The sequence below is a fragment of the Impatiens glandulifera genome, chromosome 3 (genome assembly GCF_907164915.1).
Source record: "Impatiens glandulifera chromosome 3, dImpGla2.1, whole genome shotgun sequence".
Classification (NCBI taxonomy): domain Eukaryota; kingdom Viridiplantae; phylum Streptophyta; class Magnoliopsida; order Ericales; family Balsaminaceae; genus Impatiens; species Impatiens glandulifera.
In genome coordinates, this window is record NC_061864.1 from 56,891,145 (window position 1) to 56,916,034 (window position 24,890).

Genomic DNA, 24,890 nt, shown 5'->3' on the forward strand with positions numbered 1-24,890 from the left:
GAAGTTCGAAGACGGAAGCAAGGCGCACAAGTTTCCTAATTCATCTTACGGGGAAATCTATGTGAGTAGAGATGCCATATTCGAGGAGGAGAAAAAGTGGGAGTGGTACAATAATAATAAAAAGCTTGTACAAAATCCCGTAGAGTTCGGAATCCTACGAGATGTCTATGTGGAGGCACCACTGGTAGAAATGGATCCCAATGAATTGTTGTTGCTCACCACCGACGAGCCAACAACATATCACGAGGCGGTAGTCGAAGAGTCGTAGAATGAGGCCATGAACAAATAGCTCGAGTCTATCAGGAAGAATAAGACATGGGAGTTCACCGACTTACCACCCGGTCACAAGACCATCGAGTTAAAGTGCTTTTTCAAGTTGAAAAGAGACAGCGAAGGCAACATCCTCAAGCACAAAGAAAGATTGGTAACAAAAGGCTATGTGCAGAAGCAATGCAATGATTTTGAGGAGAACTTTGCACCGGTGGCGAAACATTACACCGTCAAGTTAATTTTTGGTATCGAGGTGGACCAGAAGAAATATAGCATTGAGGTGAAGCAGGAAGTTTATGCAAAGAAGGTGTTGAAATAGTTTGCAATGGAGGATTGTAACTCGAGCAAGTATCATGTGGAAGCAAAGTTGCAGCTCGAAAAGGATGTGGAAGGAAGCTTAGTAGATCCGAAGGAGTATAGGCGTATCATCGGGTGTCTCAGGTACTTGACGCACACTCGACCCGATATCTCTTATGTAGTTGACATAGAGAGTCGATACATGGAGAAGCCTACCACTCTACACCAACAGGGATTAAAACACATTCTTCGTTACGTGAAGGGAACGACGAATTATGGGATTCAGTTAAGAAGAGGACGAGAAGTTGAAGCACTCGTTAGTTTTACTAACAGCGACTTAGAGGGTGACACAGACGACAGAGAAAGTACTAGAGGGATGATGTTTTATCTCAACGGGAATTTGATCACCTGACAATCTCAAAAGTAGCGAACTATTGCTTTATCTTCATGCGAGGCGGAGTTTATGGCAGCTACTACAACGTCGTATCAAGGACTTTTGCTGAGAAAATTGTTGAGCTAGGTGCTCAAATGCGAGTCGAGGTCGGTAACCCTCTATGTCAACAACAAGTCTGCAATAGCATTAATGAAGAACCCGGTGTTTCATGGACGTAGCAAACACATCGACACTCGTTTCCATTTTATCTGTGAATGCGTCGAGAATCGACAGAACGTTGTAGAGTTCGTAAGCACTAGAGAGCAGCGTGCAAACATTCTCACTAAGGCACTAGCAAAAGTCAAGATGTGAGAGTTGTTCGGCGTGAAGAATCTCGAACCAAATCAAGCTTATGGGAGAGATTGTGAGTTTAAGCATTGATTGTCAGAAAATTGAAAGTTGTAGGCCTTTATTGTTGTTAGTGTATATAATATAATAATATATTATATTGATATATTATTATATTATACAATATAATATATTATATCATTATATTGTCTTTTATACCATTAGGGTATATTTAATTATTAATGGGCCTGTATGTATAAGCAATTTAGGGTTTTAGGCTAATTACTCCTATATAAGGATTGTTTGTAAATGTTGAATATACAACACTTAAATTCTCAAGACTTTTTCCTCTTTAGTAAATATTTATTTTCCAGAGTTTCATATCTTCATAGCTATTCTTAGAAAGATCCAATATTCAAAGCCAACAAAATCTATAGTTAATCACCAACATACACAAGCACAATACCTAGTTTCCCTTCATTGGTTTTTACAAATAACTAGAATCTATAGGTGTTACTGAATAACCACTTTGTGTTAAAAAATTCAGCAATCTTTCCATACCTTGCCCTGGGTGTTTGTTTCAATATATAGAGTGCCTTTCGCAGCTTACACACATATTTAGGATTATCTTTATTTTGAAAACCCTTTGGCTGGATCATATAAATCTCTCGATCCAACTCTCCATGAAGAAATGCATTGTTCACATCCATTTTCCACAAACTTCAATATTTGTTGGTTGCAAGTGCAAGCAAGACTTGAACAGTTGTAAATTTTTCCACTAGACTAAATGTTTCATCATAGTCAAGTCTGTATTGTTGAGAGAAACCACGAGCTACCAGTTGTGCTTTGAACCTCTCGATTAATCCGTTTTGACGGCCTTTATCTTGTAAACCCACTTTCATGATAAAGGTTTCACATGTCTTGGCTTTGGTACGGGATCCCATGTCTGATTTTGTTGTAGTGAATTGATCTCATCTTGCATAACTTTCATTCATTTAGGACTCTGTGATGATTCTTTTAATGTCTCAGACTCTTTTAATTCTTCGATTATATCTGTATTGGCATACCTAGGATTTGACGTTCGTGTTTATATTGACCTTCAAAGATGAGGCTGCGGAGTTGATTATTCTATTTCTCTTAGCCCATCTTCTTCTTTTATTTGTTGATACACGCCAATTTGCCAAGGATTCTGAGATTCCTCTATTTCGATGCCATCGTTATTTGAATCCTTAAGTTCATCTAGACTTGGTGTGAGTTTAATAGTATGCTCCCCAATCTTTTGTTATAGCTTTTCTCCAAATTCTTTAGAGTCCGGTAAAACCTCCTTCTCTAAATACCATCATGAAAATGCTTCATCAAACACTACATTTCGTGAAGTGTAACATTTTTCACTTGTTGGATCGCAACATTTCCATCCCTTTCTTTGCCTGTCGTATCCCACATAGATGCATCAAAAAACTTTTTTACAAACATTCTTAGTAGATGATGAGTAAAAAAAAATACATAACATATACAACCAAATACTCGAAAGTAGCTAACTGTAGGTTTCATGTTCCACAATTTCTCAAAAGGTGAAATAAATCCAATTCTTAGTTGGAGAAGCTTGTTGATTACGAAGGCTGCAGCCCTCATTACTTCAGCCCAAAACCTTCCATGAACATTCTTTGCATGTATCACACTTCGAAAAACTTCTATAATATGTTATTTCTCTCATCCACACCATTTTGTTTTGGTGTGTTAGCACAAATATATTGATAATGTATTCGGAACTCCCTTAGGTATTGACATAACTAGATTTAGCTATATTCTCCCCCATTGTTTGTGTGTAAGCACATGATCTTCTTTCTGATTACTCCTTAAACTGTCTCTTTGAACTCTTTAAAATTTGAAATGTCTCAGATTTTTATTTCATAAAGAAAACCCATACATACCTAGAGAGTTATCAATAAATGTTACCATGTACCCCATCCCTCTAATAGATGGTTGTTTAACTAGCCCGAATACAACAAAGAGAACTAACTTTAACAGTTCATTTGCTATAAACTTCGATTCTTCTTATGGTAATTGATGTGCTTTACCGTATTGACATTCTTCACATACCATGTAGGTTCGTACCTCAATTTATAGAAGTTCCTTAAGCATCGACTTCTTAACCATCACACTTAGTTTGGAGTAGCTAATGTGACCTAACCGCGCCATAAATCTGCTATCTCATTTTTCCTTGTCTTGTCTACACATGATGACTCTGCTGACATAACATAGACTGACTCCAATCATTGTCCTTCCATAGTTGGTGTTTTTGAGACTTTTAGGTCACGATAAACGTTTACATCTCGAGGACTGAAAAACACATAAAGGCCTGATTAGCTCAAATGAGCTACGAATAACAATTTTTTCTCCATTCATGGAACATATTAAACATATGAAATGGTACCTGGTCAGAATTATATCGGGGTGTAACAATCTTCTTACCGCTTTGAGCTATCGGTAACCTTAAGTTGTTTTTGTTGTAGCATTCTCTATTGAATTTTCTATTACTATCACGATTATTTGAATCTCCATCTGCATAGACCTTCTATTTCCTTGGTTAATGTTTTCTTTGTCAATATCTTTTTAGAACCACCAACCGTGTGCCTCTTGAAGTTACCTTTAATTTTGTTGGTGAAGAGCGCTTCCTCTTCTCCCTTTAACGAGACTCCTCCCATTTGCTTGACCATAATTTCTTGGCCTGCAAACAAATTTTCAAACTCAACAAGGCGATGGTTGTGTCGGCCATCCTTGTATAGAAGAAATAAACCCTCGATATTCGGGTCTCAACACATGGATAATTATCCTTTTTATCATGGTTTCCCAATAGGATCTGTCGGATCTAATTTTGAGATTTCTCGGTATATCGACTTCACCTTATTAAAGTTCTAAGAAATCGACATGTTGCATTGCACCATTGATAACAACTCGTTCTCAAGAAGTTGTAATCTTTTGTCATTCTTTTTGAGAAGAGTATAGAAAAAATGTACCATGCTTCCTTCCATGTCAGATATGCTCCAACATATCTTCTTCAACCGTGTTATTTAAAGCAAACATTGCTTTACCTGCTTTAATTTTCCACTTTCGCAAGATATCTTCTTCAACCGTTTGCATCTTATGTTGGTTGTGGAGTTTCACTACAACATACAATTTTCCAAAGACCTTGACCTTGTAGGTAAGACTACATACATGACGCCAACGTGTTGTAGTTTTTGTTGTTGAGCCTCTTGATTCCTCCTACTACTTGAAGGTCACTCATAGTGTTGGTATGACTTCAACTATATAATGAACAAGCCACACTAACATTTTGTAGTGTACCAAACTCCTCATGACTCAAGATAGCTCTAACACGAACTATCCATGACTGTCCCGCTCCGATACCAATTGTTGTATAAAATTGGTATGGGTAAAAGGAAAATGTTGTATTATTACATTTACTATTAGTTACAAACAGAAGAAGGTCAATGACCTATTTATACATTACAATGGATCATTATTGATCCTACTAGCAAAAAAAACTTCTAGGTTATTCTTCCAACTATGACATTCTAGAAACTTCTAACTTAATATCATTTTCTAGATTCTACAACTCTTATAGGATTTTAAATACTTTTATAACATACTAGAAATGTATTCTAGATCCTTCTAATATACTTATTGGGCTTTTATTCATCGTATAAGACAATATCATTACAAATTTTGTAGTTTTATGGACGTGGTTGACCATAATTCTTCATTCTTGATTAAGAATTTATCTATCGAAAGTGAGAGACATTTCTCCTTTTGTGAATGAGTGTGATAGAAAAATTAAGTAAAGTTAATTTTTGGAACCGGCCACACATTACAAGTTTTGAATATTTATTCTAAATAATCAAAAAGGGAGAAATTGTTAGAAAATAATTGTTAGAACTTCTGAAAGGTTTAATGAATAGATAAAAGTAATTTCAAATATATATGTTAAACCACTAAGTTATATCAAGTATATTAATTGGTTTAAATATAACAAGGATCTGCTGTAGCGTATTGGTAAACACCTCTGCATGTCACACAGGTGACCAGGGATCAAATCTCACTGGCTGCAAATAATATTTAAATTTTTGCTATTTCAGGAAAATTGAGCAAAATCCATTCGGTTAAGTGCATATCTGCCATGTGTCCAAAATGCAAACCGACTAAGTGCATGTCTGCCATTTGTCCAAACCGGTTTATGCATGTCTTCCATGTGTCAACCGGCACGGCTTCCAGCGGCCAATCTCCTGGAGAGAGAAAATATGACCGTTGTCATATTTTTCATATAAATAGAAGGCAAGGAAGAAGTAATCCAAGTGGAATAAAAAAAGCATCAAATTGTCAAAAACGTTTCTGAAAATTATTAAGAGAGAGAAAGTTGTATTGTGTTGTGTTATTGTATTACATCAATAGTGAGTGGTGTAACCGGCGAGTAGCGAGTTAGGCTCGTCCGGCATTGTGTGAGTGTTGTAACATTCAAATTAGTGGAGATCCTTCTCATAATCTGAGAAGAAGGGGTGACGTAGGAGGGTTTGCTCCGAACATCCATAAAAAATCTTGTCCCGTGTCTTTTATTTATTTCCCGCTTATTTACTCCAAAACCGAAATACGTTAACCGAAATATAATCCTACTCCAATAATCAAAACCGGTCTATACATACTCCTTAAACCGACTCCTCATAAACTTCATCCGAATCGTATTCGTTGCTTCAGATTGAAACGGACATTTCCGCACTTGAACTCGGTTCAAGAGTCTGTGACAATCTGTGTAGTGTTAAGAGCGTTTTTAGTCTCTAACCGGACTATCACCAATCAGTGTGTGTTGTGTGTGTTGTAAGAGGCCACCCTTCCAGAAACCGTAAACACCCCGGTCCTCCAAGGGCGTCCCCGATCCTAACAGAGTGCAATTCCTCATTATTGACAAACTTCTTCTTTTTATTTTTGGAAAAATGACTTTGCGACATTTTATTAAAAATTCCCAAAAACGGGAAAAAAAACCACGAGTTTAAGAGATCGTTCTAGACAGGCTTAGAATGATTTTGAAGTCATAACATTCTAAATAAAAGATAAAAAGCTAAAAACGTAAATAAATTATCTGATTACAATGATTTCAATTCTATTGAGTTCAAAAAACGGTAAATTCTAGTTCCAATAGATATTCCAGTTCTGCTCCGTGCTTGAAATTCTACTCCACGTTCCCGCGAGGGCGCTGCAATTCGATACAATATTTTTCCATAACTCTTCAACGCTCCTGCGGGTTCTTCCATATACCCTTGCATTCCGTTCTTAGCTTTGAGTAGTGCGACTTCTTTAATTTCATTCCATTCGCTCGGGAAACTGATCAGCTCCAGGCTTTTATAAAATCTGTCTCAAAGCTCCGAAGCAATACAGCAGCTCCCGAATAGTTGATCTATGGTTTCTTCATTTCCTCTACATAGAAGACAAATCGCGTCCGAGATGCTCATATATTTGCTGATACGATCACGAGTGTTGATTCTTTCCTATAAGGTAAGCCATAGAATGAACTGGTGTCCAGGGATAATCTTCGTTGACCATACAAGAGGAGCCCATTCTACTTTCTGTGCTTTTTCCCAGGTTACCTCCCATATTTTCTTCAATACCAGCTTCCCATTGTCCTCGGCTTTCCATTAATGAATATCTGGTTTTTCGTGTAGTTGTATGTTACTTATATGATCAAGTATCCTCTGTCCTTCTGGATTTCTTCTTAGGAGTGAGTCCCAATTCTCGTCTTTAATGTCCTTGATTTTCGCTTCTACGCAGTCCCTTTTGATACGGGTATTTTGAAACTCCTCCTTGTGGATGATAAGCTAGTTTTCAAACCAGGGGTCGTGCCAGAATAGAGTGCCTTTACCGTCCCCTAGCCGGATGTCATAAACATCTGCAATATCGCTTCTTAGTTTAAGAATCTTTTTTAGAGATCAACTCATACCTTCATGAATTTTGCAGGTCCAGATGCTGGTTTCGTATTTCATAAACCTCGTATGCACTCATTTGATCCTTAGTGATTCATTATTGCGCTCCAAAGCCCACAAATGCTTGAAGGTGAGAGATTTGTTCCACTCAATACAATTCTTCAAGCTGATGCCTCCCTCGTCCTTCGGTTTGCAAAGAGCCGTCCATTTGACTTTCTTTCCTCCTCTTCCGCTACTGTCCCAGATAAAGTTCCTCATCAGCGTGTCGAACTCCTTCATTACCTTCTTCGGAATGACCATCTGATGCGCCCAGTAGCCAACTATGCCCATGACCACAGTTTTGATAAGTTCAATCCTCCCTGCATAAGAAAGTTTTTTTGTTGCCCAACCAGATATCGTGTTTTTTACCGTTTCAATCAGCAGTTTGCAGTGTGAGATCTGGATTTGCTTCGCGGTTAACGGAATTCCTAAGTATCTTATGGGAAAAATGCCTTCCTTGATGCTCATGATGTTGAAAATGTCCTGTTTTGTTTCGTCCTTCACGCCTCCATAAAATGCCACACTTTTTGCTTTCATTAATAGTTAAACATGTAACCTCAGAAAAGAACGTTAATGCAGCCCTAATAGTTTTAATGAATTCAATGTATGCGTGCGCTAGAATGAACAATCGTCAGTAAAACATAAATTAGTTACCTCCTCTACCTCACAAAATGGGTGAAAAATGTATAGACGATTCTTTATAAATATTGGGAAGATGCTCTCAAAGATCACCATGATAGCTACGAAAAAGTAAGAAGAGAGGGGGTCCCATTGCCTTACCCCGTTTCCCCCTTGAAATAGCCTCTGTGGACTCCATTGACTCTAACAACAAAGCAGGATGATGAAACTCACAACAAAATCCAATCAATAAAAATCATAGGAAAAGCAGAAACATCTAGAAAGTCCTGAAGGGCTTCCCATCTAACAGAGTCAAAAGCTTTTTGATATCTATTTTGAAATTCACTTTTGGAGATATTTTCTTTTTCTCGTAGCCATTTAAAAGGCTCTACATGAGAAGAATATTATGAGAGATTGTCCTACCGGGGATGAATACAGATTGGTTAAGATTTATAATTTTTCCTATGTCATTTTAAAATCGTTTAGAAATGATTTTTGAAATGATTTTATAAATCACATTGTAGTAGGAAATTGGTCTGAAATCTTATACTTTCTCGGGTACCGTAGTTTTGGGGATCAAGGTTAGGACCGTTGTATTCCATTGTTTTAACATCTTCCTATTCTTAAAAAACTCCAGAACCCCATCTTTAATGTCTTTACCCACAACCGAACAATTATCTTTAAAGAATTGTGCATTAAACCCATCAGGACCCGGGCTTTTATTTCCATCAATACTAAACAGATCTTCTTTAACCTCAACCCTCGTGACCACCCTTATCAACTCGCGACTATCTTCTGATGAAATTTTCCTATCAATAATTTGATACAAGGTATTCAGGTGACTTTGGACATGTTGGATCCCCTAACATCTATAGACCATACGCTTTCGGGAATACCCTTGAATTTGTCGTTTTCCATCCAGAAATTGAAAATTTTAAAGGGACTTTTGAACATTTCTTCCTTTTCCCAGAATAATTTAATCGGGCAGTGATCAGATATACCTGGATTCAGAACATGAAGTTGACTTCTCGAAATTGGTTAATCCAGTTCTCATTTATCAGACATCTTTCAATTCTACTTCTTCTAATTTTCTCATTCCCTCTCGAAGAAGACCAAGTGAAGAAATTCCCAGAATTGGTAGGCTCGATACAACCCATATCTCTGATACAGTCATTAAAGTCAATCATATCCCGAGTTATTTCAGATTCTAGGCTACGATCAGATTCGTTATTGGTTACGTTGTAATCACCAAGGATAGCCCAAGATTTATCACTACCGATCTAGTTTTTAAGACAATTCCAGAGGAGTCTTCTATTTGTTCTTGAGTTACTAGCATAGACAATAGCAAGATTAAACAGGATTCATGTGATTATATCTTTAACCTCCACCAGGATTGTTTGATCATTCAAAAAGAGAGCCCTGACCTCAACAACTTTGTTATCCCAGATAACCCAGATTCTTCTCGTTTTTTTATTTGAGTTGTGAATGATTTCCTAGCTGCCATCAATACATAGCTTGCTAACCTTCTCAACGTTCCGGCTTTTGACTTTTGTCTCAAAAATACCCATAATAATGATCTTCTGGTTCTCAATGATCCTCCTGATTTCTTTGCATTTCAGAGGGTCATTGAGTCCCCTTATGTTCCATGTCACTATATTCATGAATGGATATAAGTGTTGGGTTCCTGACTTTCTGGACTGTCCTGGACCTCTTCATCAGAGAAATCGTAAGCATCACTTGTCTCGCTATCCTCAATGGCTACAGCTTGATTACATGGAATACTATTCACATTGAGTGGGAGTTGTCTCACATAGATCTCATCTTCTCCCGTTATAGGTTCGGTGACTTCTGGATCCATGATCTTTCTGCTCTGTCTTCGCTTTTTAGCTTATTCTTTTTTAGTAGGTCTTTTTTGACTTTGAACCTCTTCACTACTGGATTCATGTCTGTTATCGATTTTAATTCGTCCTACTTCAGAACCAAGGCTCACTGCCTTATTCAAGACCAAATTGTCTTCTTCTACACTTGATCTTTTAATTTCACAAAACCCAAGATTTTCCAGTTCATTCTCATGAGTTTATTTATTGCTTGTTGGTTTTTCAATATTTTTTTTGTCCAGGATTTTCCTGTTCATTATCTCGAAAGGTGGCTCTGAGCCCATTGATCGGGTCATTTCGAATTCTGATGACATTGATTTTTTGGTTCCTAATTGCATTCCTAGAATTGTGAAGAGTGGACTCACGACCTATTGGAGTGTCATAAGACCCAATTTTTTTTGTTTCATATGGGCCAAGTATTCCCCATCCCATAGATCTCTGAATTCAATAAACTTTAAAACTAGAACATTTTTCATCAGGACCGGTAGTAGAAAGTCCGGTAGCTTGAGTAGTATTCGGATCAGCAAGTCCAGGACCGGGCTTAACATGGTCCATATGGCTAGGTACGGTAGTATTATGAGAAGCTCTAGGACTTGTGTGGCTATGTCCAACTTTAAGAAGACCGATATCCTGACCAGGATCGACGTTTTGAATAGGATTTATTCTTGAGAAAACAAAATCCCTAGGACCGGTGCCCTGAACATGACCGATAGGATCAGCGTTAGCAGGGCCATCTTGTACCCTTACCCACTTCATTCTTTTTCCTATCTTCTTCCTTACCCTTATCTATTCTTTCTTTTGGTTGCCCATCCTATAATTATCAGTGTGTTCATTGATGTTAAGTTCATATCTGTTCACATTTCTCTCAATCCGAGCCTAGTTAGAGTCATTGATACCACCTTCCTGAGCATTGTTATTGGCCTTCGATTTTAGATTATTATTGACTGGACATTTATTCGTAGCGTGTGTGAAAGTGCTACACCATATACATTGATTTGGTTTTCATTTGTATTGTACTCCAATGTCAAATAAATTTCCTAGTATATCTTTAAATTCAAGCTTAATTGGAAGAGAGCTATTGGATGGAATTCGACACTAACTATGGCCACAGATGCACGCTCGTAGCCTTCCATTATTGGGTCAAACATAAGTGGTTTGCCTGTAATGCTTGAAATATAGACCAGGCCCATTGGGTTGCACAGGTGTGGTGGAACATTCTTGAGATTCACCCAGATTTGTTCAAGTTCAGGTGGTCCATAATTAGTATTAAGTTCCTCTCTCCACTTGTACAACTTGAATCTTTTTACTTTGATAAAGGTATATTCGCTCTCTATGATCGGCTTTATTTTGCTTCCATTCCTGAAGGATAGAAAGTAGAATCCGTGATCATTGATTGTGATCCTCTCTAGACTAGAGGATTCCCACTAACCCATCAACGTTCTTTTAACCTCATCAAATGCTGCCTTCATGTTGCCCATAAAGTGACCAACTATGACAAACTACCATGCCTTTACGCATTTTTCTTCAATTTTTGGTGGGAGCTCAAATCGGTGCGGATGATCAAGTGTAATTACCTTTGGGTATAAAGTGTCTATCTGAAATTTTTCTTTTTCTGGATCGTTCATGGAATTTCCATTCCACACATTTCCTTCTTGCTAGGTTTTGTTTGGGTTGCTCATGATTGTATACACATTTGTTTTATTACATTTAGAAATTTCCTTCATGGCGTCACCGTTACTTGATCACTTCATCATATTGGTCTTTGTTAAAGAGATTCCAATTCTTTAGATAGTGAATGTTGAACTGAGCATTCAATTGATCATTTCTTTCCTGGGGTATCATAATTTCTTGTTTATTAACTTGGAAAAATAGCTTCTTCATCTAGTTTCTCAGTTCTGCCAAATTTTCTATTTCGTTTTTCCTCATTGACCACGTTGGACCAGCAGTAGGATCTTTGTTATCAGCCTAAGTATTTTCTTTGTCAGGAATTGCAGCAGTAGGAGGAGCGGAGGAGATGACTGTTTCAGGGTTGCTATCTTTCCTGACTTGTTTGTTCTTTTCGACACATCTAACCCTTGTATTTCCCACAAAACCGTTGACTTCAATTGTTCCAATCTTCTTTAGAATATCTTCTTCAGTACTCTTCTCTTGTGTGCCAGTTTTCCTGTTTTGAATGCTATCAATTGCAATTTCAAGATCCAGATTAACGAGTGGAGAAAATGCACCCATGTTCAATATCTTAGCGTTAGCCTCAGGTGTCACAGTTTCCTTGGGATTTACTTCGGCATTTTTCTTAGAACTTGAGATATTTGTCTTCATGTTTTTCATTTCTTTGATTTTTGATTCCTTCTTACCCTTCTTAGCTGTTTTAGAATTATTCAATCCTGTTATTTGACCGATCCTTTCAATTTCAACACTTGTTTTGGAAGAACTATGCCCCTTTGTTTTTGGTTATATCTTTGCTGCTGACATCTTCTTCATGGACTTATGATATTGAAGGTCACATATTATTGTCTAATCATAGTCAGTGCTATCGTCTGATTCCCTAGAAATAAATTTATAACATATTAATTAGTAAAATCATATTAATAATGTATTGATAAAATATAAATTAATAAAACTAAGAAAATTATAAAAAAAAGAATTAAAGATATAAATGACTGATTGATATTTGAATCATATTTCACATTACATTTTCTTCTCAAATTTTATCTGACTGGATAGATTTAATTATATATTTGGCATAATTAAGAATACATATATACCATAACATAAAAGGGCTTTAAGACTAGTTATGGTTAGAGGTATTTTTTAGTGAATTCATAGTCTAATCTTGAAATTGGACATTATTTTGATTAAGGTTCCTTTCAGTTTGATCTATAAGATTCTTAATAATATCATGATAATATTTATAACATATACAAAGTAAATTTTGATTGAGGAGATATATACCATTAAAAGTGCTTTTAGATGGGTCGTGGATAGAGGCGTTATATCATCACCTCCTCCTCCATTCCTCAAATTCAATAGAACTTGTAGAAAGATCCATCTTCTCATTATCATCATCTCTCGTTCGTTCATCTATCATCAATTCAAAAATATTATCAAACCTCTTGGTCATTCTCTTCATTTGTTTCTCTATACCCTGTAAATCAAAATATGCTAGACTTGGAATGAAATCCGAGATATTTGGTTTTCCCAGCAGAACCTGCACCGATATCTCTTCTAAAAATAAATGGAACTCAGTCCCAAGATTTCTTTCGGAAATCTCATTTCCACAGTCTCCCCACAGTATATTTGTGACCGAATTCAACACCATCATGAACATCTCTTGCCCAACATCCACCAACGACATCCTCTTGACCTAAAGCTTGTTGACCAACTTTCCGACCTCCCTCTGCCGGATTTTTGAGATGAAATCCATCATGGGTCCGCTTAGAATCTCTCGAGCAAAAAAATTTTTAGCATTCGCCACTCAGGTCCGTAAGGCTACACAAAATGTCTGACCCTCCATAGAACACGACTCTACTAGCAATATTGACATCTCGGTTCGCAAAGATGATGTCTTTATCTTTGAGAACTTCTCGTGCAGCAGAAGGACTGGCGATGACAATGGCTATCTTTTTTCCAAGCCTAAGGGAGAAGATTGGGCCATAAGTCTTGACCAAGTCTGTGAAGTAAGAGTGAAGCTCGGAATGTAGGAAAGGAAGGCTCCCAAAAAGGATATCCCAATCGGTCCTGGAGGAAGTGACAACCCTTGTTCCTTCTTTGAGAGCTTCTTAAAAAGGAATGAAGTGTTAAGATTTGTATCTCCCAAATCCGATCTGCTTGAAAACAATCTTTAAAAAACACAAGAAAAAAGAACACAAGAATACACAGATTTATAGTGGTTCACTCATTTGAGCTACATCCACTTCAGGCACCACCAGATTTCACTATGAAGAAGAAGAAGGAATATAGAGTTTTTGCCTCACACTTTATCTCTCTAAAATTATGTCTTCACCATGTAAACCCTTAATATATACATATTTATAGGGTAAACATTCAAGTAATAAACCTAAATAACTCTGGTCAGGTCCAAGCCCAAAAGCAAAAAGAAAACCCAATAAACTCTAATTAACAATGTAGAGTTTATTATAAGTGTAGGCTCCATAACTCAACAATCTCCCACTTGGAGACTAACTTCATCATCTCTTGATCGGTGGCGGCTTTCCATCCGTGATAGAAGTAACGTATTAGAGATAGATTCTGAAACAATGTTGGCTGCATCATTTTTATCATCACCGTTTTTCTTCGATGCTTTGCAGTTCCTCTTTAAATTACCTTGTTTACCACAATTCCAGCACTCAAATGTCCGCCCAGACTTGGACTGACTCCTCCTGCTCCTTGACAAAGACCTGCTCTTACCTCGGTTGAAATTTCTATCATTATCTCTACCCCTGTTTTCCACATTCAGAGCAGAACCTTTGAATGTTTCTCCAGAATCAATTTTACGAACCTTTTCAGCAAGAATACGATCTCTAACTTCAACAAATTTCAGTTTAGCATTTCCAACTGAATTACTAATTGTTGCCCTCATAGGTTCCCAGCTATTTGGTAGAGATGCTAACAATTTCAGGGCACTAAATTCATCCCCAAAATCAATCTCTACAGATAGCAATTGATTCACAATTGTATTGAATTCATTCAAATGAGTAGTGACAGAAGTACCATCAACCATTCTTAAGTAAAATAGTCTTTTCATTAAGTGTACCTTGTTGTTAACAAATGGTTTCTCATACATATTAGAAAGAGTTTTCATCAGACCCATGGTGGTCTTCTCCTTTGCTACATTGTGAGCAACCGTCTTGGCTAGCGTCAATCGGACAACTCCCAAAACCTGTCTATCAAGGTGTTTGCATTCAGCTTCATCCATCTTCTCTAGTTTCTCACTCAAAGAAACATGAAGCTTCTTTCCATAGAGATAATCTTCAATATGCATTCTCTAGAAGGCATAATCTGTCACATCAAATCTTCCAATCCCATGTCCTATACTGTTCTCACTTGCCATTGTTTCCAATGCTCAGATCTAGCCTACCTGCTCTGATACCAGTTGTTAGAATTTGTATCTCCCAAATCGTACCAGCTTGAAAACAATCTGTAAAAAACACAAGAAAAAGAACACAAGAACACATAGATTTATAGTGGTTCACTCAAATTGAGCTACATCCACTTCAGCCACCACCATATTTCACTATGAAGAAGAAGAAGGAATACAGAGTTTTTGTCTCACACTTTATCTCTTTAGAATTTTGTCTATCCAATGTAAACCCTTAATAATCACATATTTATAGGGTAAACATTCAGGTAATAAACCTAAATAACTTTGTTCAGGCCCAAGCCCAAAACCAAAAAGAAAACCCAATAAACTCTAATTAACAATGTAAAATTTATTATAAGTGTAGGCTTCATAACTCAACAAACATGAACAATGATATACTTCATGATTCATTTGTGTTGATAATTATTGTTTCCTTCATTGCATACCATATCATTGTCGCAAGCACGGATCCAACAACAAATATGATACAATTCGTGTTGGCTGAGATGCTGAACAACACCAACAACACCATGTAATGAAAAAGGCGCAAAAAGAATTAGAAGTTATGGTGGACACAAATAGTGCGGTAGAGGAATTACTACATAAATTACCTTATTTGTCTGCAATTATGATAGAATTTTTGTTGGCCTCTCTTCACTTATCCATGTCCTAGTGAGTCTTCCACTTTTGGTGGATACAGAGTTCCCAAGTAGTTTTGTGTTTTCATCAATACTTGGGCCATCCATCGGGACCCTTCTATTTGGAAGGACCCAAACAAGTTTTATCCTAAAAGGTTTATGAACTCAAAATGTCACTATAATGGAAATGACTTTAACTACTTCCCATTTGGCTCGGGCAAAAGAGCCTGTGTAGGCATGCCATTTGCAGAAAAAAATGTTTATGATCTGGTTGACCTCTCTATTTCATAATTTCGAGTGTAGAGTGTTTGAGGGGGAAAAGATAGAGTTAGACGAAAATTTTGGAATTGTACTAATGAAGAAGAAACCTCTTATGGAAATACCGACACCACTATTTAGTACATAAAATAGTTGGGAGTTTAATTAGGATTAGCAACGGAAGCTATAGTTATACTTATAACCAAACAATCTATTGTCGCTATTAACATTAGCGACGCTATTTTGAGTATTAGCGACATTTTTTCATTCTTCAACCACCCATTTATTTTATCCAAAAACGACGCACAAGTCAACTGTTGCCATTTCCGTCGCTATTGGTACTTCCTATATATTGTATCACCAAAAAATATAGCAAAATTGGTTAGAAAATGATTTTGATGTAGAACCTACAAATGACTTTATTTATCTTATAATAATAAGACTATATATCAATGTTTTCTTAAGCTAGAAAGTGACATTTAAGCTTAAATTCAAGAGAAATCAATAATAAAAGCAATCTCTATTTATCAGTCATTACCTACCAATAATTCATGCATTCATAACAACATATATAAAATTAATTGAAGTATCATCCACTCAAATTGTATTAGAAAAAGTTTCATTTTCTTTTTTCGGGAAATCTAATTTTATTTAACTTGCCGACGCAAAAAATGCATTGTCTATGTGAATTTATTTTTTTTTTGGGAAAAAACTAAAGAGTCCAAGTGAAAACAGCAATTACAGTCAGATGTGTTTCTCTTGTGAGTCTTAAAACTTTGATTTATATATTTCTGAACTTCAACAATAGAGATCAACTGAATTTAGGACATAAATATTTTAATTTTGTTTCAAAGAGAAAATTTATGTTAAGTTCATATTCTGGTTTGAATAATATCTAGATTGTAGCTTGCTTTACGCTGATCTAACAAGTCTTCTTCTTGTTATTTTTATTTCTAAGTTTATTATTTTTAATTAAAATAAAAAAAATGTACAAGTTTATAATATTTTATTTAGTTGGTAAGGAATATATATATATATATATATAAGGAAAAAATGGCTAATTTAATATGGGGTTGTTAATGAAATTATTTTCAAATTGCTTAAGATTGAAATCCAACTTTAAACTATTAATATTGATATAAACTATTCAACTATATATTGTTTTATATGAAATACTTAAACCTTAAACCCTTGGGACCTGTTTTTATATTTAATAAATGGTTACACAATAAAATACATCTTTATTATATCATGCAATGATTGAATCCAATGAATGTGAAAATATTAATTTACACATGATCAATAAATCCTGTAATCATAACCAAATGGAAAGTAGTGAAAGTGATTTACTTTAAAAATGGATTTTTTACTCATTCCTGAGAAGAAATCCAGAAGGAAAAATCCAGAAGGACAGAGGATATTTGATCATATAAGTAATATACAACTACAGGACAAACCGGATATTCATGAATGGAAAGCCGAGGACAATGGGAAGCTGGTATCGAAGAAAATATGGGAGGTAACACGGGAAAAAGCACAGAAAGTAGAATGGGCTCCTCTTGTATGGTCAACGAAGATTATCCCTAGACACCAGTTCATCCTATGGCTCGCTTTCTGGGAATGACTCAGCACTTGTGATCGTATCAGCAAGTATATGAGCATCCCAGACACGAATTGTCTTCTATGTATAGGAAATGAAGAAACCATAGATCACCTATTCGGGAGTTGTTGTATTGCTTCAGAGCTTTGGGACAGATTCTATAAAGGCCTGGAGTTGATCAGTTTCTCGAGCAAATGGAATGAAATCAAAGATGCAACACTACTCAAAACCAAGGGAAATAGATTTGCAACAAGCGTGTTCAAGTGCGGTTTGGGAGCAATGGTGTATAACATTTGGCAAGAACAGAATGCAATGGTATATGACAGAACCCACAAGAGCGTTGAAGAGTTATGGAAAGATATTGTATCGGATTGCAGCGCCCTTGCGGGAACGTGGACAAGAATTCCAAGCACGGAGCACAACTAGAATATCTGTAAAAACTAGAATTTACCGTTTTTTAAACTCACTAGAATTGAAAGCATTGTAACCAGATAATTCATTTACGTTTTTAGCTTTTTAGCTTTTATTCAGAATGTTACGACTTCAAAATCATTCTAGGCCTGTCTATAATGATCCCTTAAACTCGTGGTTTTTTTACCATTTTTGGGAATTTTTAATGAAATGGCGCTAAGTCGTTTTTTCCAAAAAAAAAAGACAAAAAAAGGGATTTCTTCGGGCTTCATATGTCTGTTTACCTCTTTTTCTAAAAGAACAATCATCTCAACTTGGACACGGGTGTGGCCGTAGTTTTTTTTTTGTTTTTTTTTTTTTGGGAAAAATGACTTATCGTCATTTCATTAAAAATTCCAAAAAACGGAAGAAAAAACTAGAATAATTTTGAAGTCGTATCATTTTGAATAAAAGCAAAAAAAACATAAATAAACTATCTGATTACATATATTCCTAGGGAATTTCTTTAGGCTTGTTCAAATTTATAATGCTTAGTTTCTTGGAAGGAGATTGAATATTTTATTCAAATCCATCTGCGCCTAGAAGGAGATTGACATCTTATTTTGACAGTGAATTCATTAATCTAATAATTTTTCTACATGTAATGGTTTTTTCAATTGTACAAAACAATGAATGACAACGAACTTCTCCTTAAACTCGGACTTGTCATGAGTAAACTCCATCAAATTCGTAATGGTTTGGTCTTTAGCTGAATGAAAAAACAATGGTGTTAATTAGAATTATTTTTTAAAACGTGGAAACTTTTAATTAAATAATCAGTCGATAAAATTTGGACCTTCGAGAATAATTACTTTCAAGGTAACTCCATCACAAGAAAATAAACAACATACACAAACCATCTGGTTGAGGGGAGGAAAATTGCCCCGAAAAAAAAATTAAAACAGAATGAACCATGAAGAGATCAACTAGTTTACAAAAAGGCATTAGTAACATAAATTAGTGACAGTTTTTCTTTAACATTACTGCTGACCTAAGAAAGAAAGTGATTTCAATAAATATTTAACAAAACAACAATAGAAATAATATTAATGACTAGCTAGAATTAGAGATAGAAGCTATAGCAAACACAAGCGATAGGTCCAACTACCGTCGATATTCATCTTTATCCACTGTCATTTAAGCCATAGATGATTTTCCGTCGCTATTTTCCTTCTCATACTAGTTTTGGTCGAATAGAGATGGATAATTTAACTATCTCTAATTCTGTATCTATTGGTCCCCTTCCCACTAGTGAACCACATACCTAAATCGCAAACCATAGGGGTCGGCCACTCATGTCCTAGCTACACCTAACAATAAGCATTTGAACTTTCCTTATGAAATGGATTTTATGAAAACATCAGTTGTTCTTCATTAGATATACAAGAATCGTAAAATTGCAGTCGAAAGAGAAGATAAAGCTTAGGGTTTAGAAGATTAGAAATTTATTAAACATGAGTGTGGAAAAGAAGAGCATATATACGGTCTTATTAAAAATGTGCTAATACAAATATAAGGTGTAAATTAATCAGTAAAGTCTACATTATTATGAAAATTTTGATACATTGTCTTTTATTATAAGCTAAGTAGATTAGGTGAAAGTAAGAAATTTTTATTAAATAAATAAGGGTATAGAAATTATTAAATTATTGAATAAAAAATCTATTCACTATAGTTTTTTTTATCTTGTTCAATTAGTTTGGGTTGTCGCAATTGTTTATAATATATTCCTTATCATTTATAAACCACTACATATTATTGATATATATAATGGAGAAACAAATTAATGGTTGAGAATGACATTTATTATATTTTAGACTTCATAATCATATATGGGTTTGCCAAGATATCCTTTCAAACCATTGTTTTTTTCAGTCATGAAGGCTTAAACCTACGATTTTATGAACATGATCCTTGCGCCTAGGGGTGAGCAAACGGGTAAACCCAACCGGTATTACCCAACCCATATTCAACCCAAATTAAATTTACTCAACCCATAACCCAACCCATATTATTTACTAATATGGGTTAGATATGGGTGGGTTGGGTGGGTATGGGTTAGATAACCCAAATTATTATTATTATTTTTTTTTATTTAACATGTATTTGACTCATTTAACACATTTTAATCCAATTAACACGTTTTGACATTTTAACACGTTTTCTACATTTTTCACGTTTTTGGCACGTTTAACAAGTTTTTGACACGTTTAACATGTATTTTTACGTTTTTGACACGTTTAATACGTTTTTCACACGTTTAACAGTTTAACACATTTTTCACACGTTTAACAGTTTAACACGTTTTTGACACGTTTAATATATTTTTGACACGTTTAACAAGTTTTTTTGCACGTTTAACACATTTTTGACACGTTTAACACGTTTTTCATGTTTTTGGTATGTTTAACACGATTAACACGTTTTGACACGTTTTTCACAATGATGACACATTTAACATATTTTGACATATTTTTCACGTTTTAGCACGTTTAACACACTTTGACATGTTTCACATATTTTTCACGTTTTTCACATTCTTGACACGTTTAACACGTTTTTAACATTACTAACAAATTTTCACATGTTTTTCACGTTTTTCCCATTTTTGGCACGTTTAACACATTTTGATATATTTTTCACGTTTTTAGCATGTTTAACAAGTTTTGACACGTTTAACATGTTTTTCACATTTTCACATTCTTGACACGTTTAACACGTTTTTAACATTCCTTAACACATTTTCATAGGTTTTTCACGTTTTGACACGTTTAACACGTTTTTGGCACGTTTTGACACGTTTAACATGTTTTTGACACTTTTAACATGTTTTTCAAATTTTTGACACTTTTAATACATTTTTACACATTTAATGTGCCAAACGTGAAAAACGTGTTAAACGTGTCAAAAACATGAAAACATGTTATATGTGCCAAAAACGTGAAAACATGTTAAACATGTCAAAAACGTATTAAACGTACCAAAAACGTGTTAATACTAGTCAAAATGTGTTAACGTGCAAAAACCATGTTAAACATGTCAAAAATATGTTTAATGTGCAAACACGTGTTAAACATGTTAAAATATCAAAAACATGTTAAACGTGCTAAAAATGTATTAAACGTGCAAAAAACGTGAAAAATGTGCAAAACGTGCAAAAACGTGAAAAACGTGTTAAATGTATCAAAATATGTTAAATTTGCTAAAAATATATTAAATGAGCCAAAAATGTGTTAAACGTGTTCAACATGTCAAAAACGTGTTAAACGTGCCAAAAATGGGGAAACGTATTAACATGGGAAAAAGTGTCAAATATGTCAAAAACGTGTTAATAATGCCAAAAACGTGAAAGACATGTTAAACGTGTGAAAAATGTGTTAAATGTTTGAAAAACATGTTAAACGTGTGAAAAATGCATTAAACATATCAAAAACGTGTTAAACGTGTTATAATGTCAAAAACGTGTTAAACGTGCCAAAAATGTGAAAACCGTTGTAACGTGCCAAAAACGTGAAAACCGTGTTAACGTGCCAAAAACATGAAAACTGTGTTAAACTTATTTAAAAACATGTTAACGGGTTAAATATGTCAATAACGTGTTAAATGTGTCAAAACGTGAAAAACATGTTAAACTTGTCAAAAACATGTTAAACGTATTAAACATGTCAAAAACATGTTAAACGTGACAAAAACGTGAAAAACGTGTTGTTAGTGTGAAAACGTGTTAAACATGTCAAAAACGTGTTAAACGTGCCAAAAACGTGTTAAACGTGCCAAAAACGTGAAAACGTGTCAAAAACGTGAAATGTGTTAAACATGTGAAAAACGTGTTATAGGTATGAAAACGTGTTAAAAATATTAAAAACGTGTGAAAAACGTGTTAAGTATGTGAAAAACGTGTTCGACTTAAAGTTGGAAGATGATTAGTTTATATTGGATTAATAATAGAGAATTAAATTTATATAATTTGGGTAATTTGGATAACCCTAACCCAACCTAAATTAAATTCAACCCATACTCAACCTAACTCATACTCAACCCAACCCAAATTAACATACCCGAATTAATATTTTGGGTTGGGTTTAGGTAATCCCAAATAATGCTCACCCCTACTTGCGCCCAACTAATGAACTAAACAAGTCTTCAGGGTTCCTTTGGAACATGGCCAATGTATTTCTTTCATTTAATTATAGAAGGTATCATATTAAAAGAAGAATTCTCAACTGATTTGAATTCTTAGAAGTTTGAACTATATATAACCTAATGGAGTGCTGCCTTAACATTAACTCGTGAACAAATAGTCTAAACAAACCTAAGTATATAAACCTAGCTGAATCAAGACCACAATCAAACATTTGCCTCGCCTAAACAAACTACCAAAAGAAAAAATATAAAATGAAAAAAGATCAAATCAGACGTGCTTTGTGACACAATATTAGATTTCAAATATGCTCTATAAAATATTCAACATTAGAAGATTTCTTATTTGAAAATATTGGGAACAATCAAAGGTTGAGACAAAGTTCTTCTTGTCCTCATCCCACACAAGAGTGTTATTGTTTTTATAAATTCTCTTCATCTTCTATCCATTCCAGCTGCATAAATTTTATCTTCTCTCCTCCAATTCTCATGGAATTATTAGGCTCACTCATCTTCATCCTGTTCTTGATTTGGTGCACATCACTTCTACTTAAAAAATTATCAAGAAATGTTCAAAAGAAACAATCGATGTTGCTCCCTCAAGGACCAATGGGGTTACCCATTTTTGGAAACCTCCCGTTCCTAAATCCAGAGCTTCACTCTTACTTCACTACCTTGGCCAAGACCTATGGCCCAATCTTCTCCCTCCGACTTGGAAACAAGAATGCAGTTGTAATATCCACTCCGTCAGTGGCAAAAGAAGTTCTCAAAGATCAAGACATAATCTTTGCCAACCGAGAAGTCCCTATTGCTGGTAAACTTGGGTTATATGGCGGTTCTGACATTTTGTGGAGCCCTTATGGACCTGAGTGGCGAATGCTAAGGAAAATATGCGCCGAAGAGATGCTTAGCAGATCGAAGGTGGATTCATTCTATCATATCCGGCAAAGGGAGGTTCGAAAGATGGTCAATAGCCTTTGGGTCCGGAGGATGTCGCAGGTGGATGTTGGGGAAGAGATGTTCATGACGGTGTTGAATTCAATAACCACCATATTGTGGGGAGAATGTGGAAATGAGACGGTGGAAAGAAATCTAGGGAGTGAGTTCCGTCTCTTTGCAGAAGAGTTCTTGATGCTGTTGGGAGTACCAAATATATCAGATTTCATTCCATGTCTAGCTTATTTTGACTTGCAAGGAATAGAGAAAAAGATGAAGAGATTGGTGAAAAGATTTGATGACGTTTTTGAATTAATGATAAATGAACGAATGAGAGAGGATGATAATAATAAAAAGAAGGATTTTCTGCAAGGTCTATTGAATTTGAGGAAAGAAGGAGGGGATGAAAAAATGACTCTAACCGAATCTCATCTGAAATCACTTTTAATGGTAAATATCTATATGTTTTTTATGATAACAACTTAAACATATCCAATGAGATCAGATTGATGGACTTCTTAAATAAAATTGTTGAAAGAATTTATGGTTTTGTTTTATCTTGACAGGATATGGTTATCGGAGGGACGGGTACAACAACAAACATGATGGAATTCATGTTGGCTGAAATGATGAACGACCCCCAAATAATGAAGAAAGCACAACAAGAATTAGAAGCTGTGGTTGGCGTAAACAATATAGTTGAGGAATCACACATTAAAAATTTACATTATTTGTATGCAGTCATGAAAGAGACTCTCCGTTTACACCCTCCTGTTCCACTTCTCGTACCACACTGCCCTAGCGAGTCTTGCACCATCAGTGGGTACACCATCCTCAAGGGAACTCGTGTTTTCATTAATGTGTGGGCCATACATCGAGACCCTTCATTTTGGGAGAATCCACTTAAATTTGATCCTCAAAGGTTTATGAACTCTAAGTATGACTATAGTGGAAATGACTTTAACTATTTACCATTTGGCTCCGGTAGAAGAATATGTGTGGGTATTGAAATAGCAGAAAGAATGTTTTTATACTTGATGGCCTCACTACTCCACTCTTTCGAGTGGAAAGTGTCTGACGGAGAGAAGTTAGACTTAGAAGAGAAGTTTGGACTTGCACTAAAGAAGAAAAAACCTCTTATGGCAATACCAATACCTAGGCTATTGAGTCAAGCTTTATATGAGTAATATTTGTATTGAAATATCTTCAACAATTTGTTAACTCTTGCTACTTTTATGTGGGTATGATCTTAATCTTTATGTTTCTTCTTCTTTTACCTTGTTATTATGTTAATTGAAGTATGTTGAAATGATCACAAATAATGTTTCATCTTATTTTTTTCGTGTAAATAGGACATAAAGTATTTACATTTGAAAGAAATGGTCACTTTGTCGATAGTCAATCTTCATATGGACCGTGTTGTAGGATTAGATGTTAGTCTTCAATCAATTAACTCTTGTTCGGATATGTTCTATTATAGTCTCTTTTTATTGTTGTTGATCATTTGGAGAACATATATCATATGGTTGGTATGTGATAAAAAATTAATGGTGAAAGAGTTAATAACGGTCCTCAATGTGGTTAAGACCCTTCTAATGTTTAATTTGTTGTAGTGACCTACCGAAAATTATGACATTATTATTATTATTTTATTTTTTAAACTGAGACATTTTCTATTAGTAAATGATTTAATCGGCTCTTATCTTAACTTTTTTATTTTAGAATAAATCATTATATTAAACCAACATCCTCTTGGCTTCTATCACCATTAAACTTATTTTCTGTAAGTTAGAGATAAACTGTCTTGAGTGATAATTAGAAACAATAGCTATCTTAATTATTCTTCTAAAATAAATAGCATTATAGAAATGGAAGGAACAAGAGAAACCGAATACTCCAGATTGAAGGATAGCGTGTTGAGTTATGAAGCCTACACTTATAATAAATTTTATATTTGTTAATTAGAGTTTATTTGGTTTGTATTTGGTTATGGGCTT

The 24,890-nt window shown here is 35.1% G+C and overlaps 1 protein-coding gene across 1 annotated transcript; it reads left to right on the forward strand.

Moving 5' to 3' along the window:
• Positions 1–22,319: 22,319 nt before the first annotated feature.
• LOC124932185 (flavonoid 3'-monooxygenase CYP75B137-like) lies at positions 22,320–24,129 on the forward strand. The gene is made up of 2 exons (XM_047472800.1): positions 22,320–23,343; positions 23,460–24,129. The coding sequence occupies exons 1-2, from the start codon at positions 22,447–22,449 to the stop codon at positions 24,078–24,080; spliced, it is 1,518 nt and encodes a 505-aa protein (XP_047328756.1). The 5' UTR covers positions 22,320–22,446; the 3' UTR covers positions 24,081–24,129.
• Positions 24,130–24,890: the final 761 nt, after the last annotated feature.

Excerpts from the sequence above, each read along its gene's own strand:
- LOC124932185 (XM_047472800.1), top strand. The coding sequence starts at position 22,447 with ATGGAATTATTAGGCTCACTCATCTTCATCCTGTTCTTGATTTGGTGC. Across the intron at positions 23,344-23,459 it reads ATCTGAAATCACTTTTAATG|GATATGGTTATCGGAGGGAC; the intron begins GTAAATATCTAT and ends TTATCTTGACAG.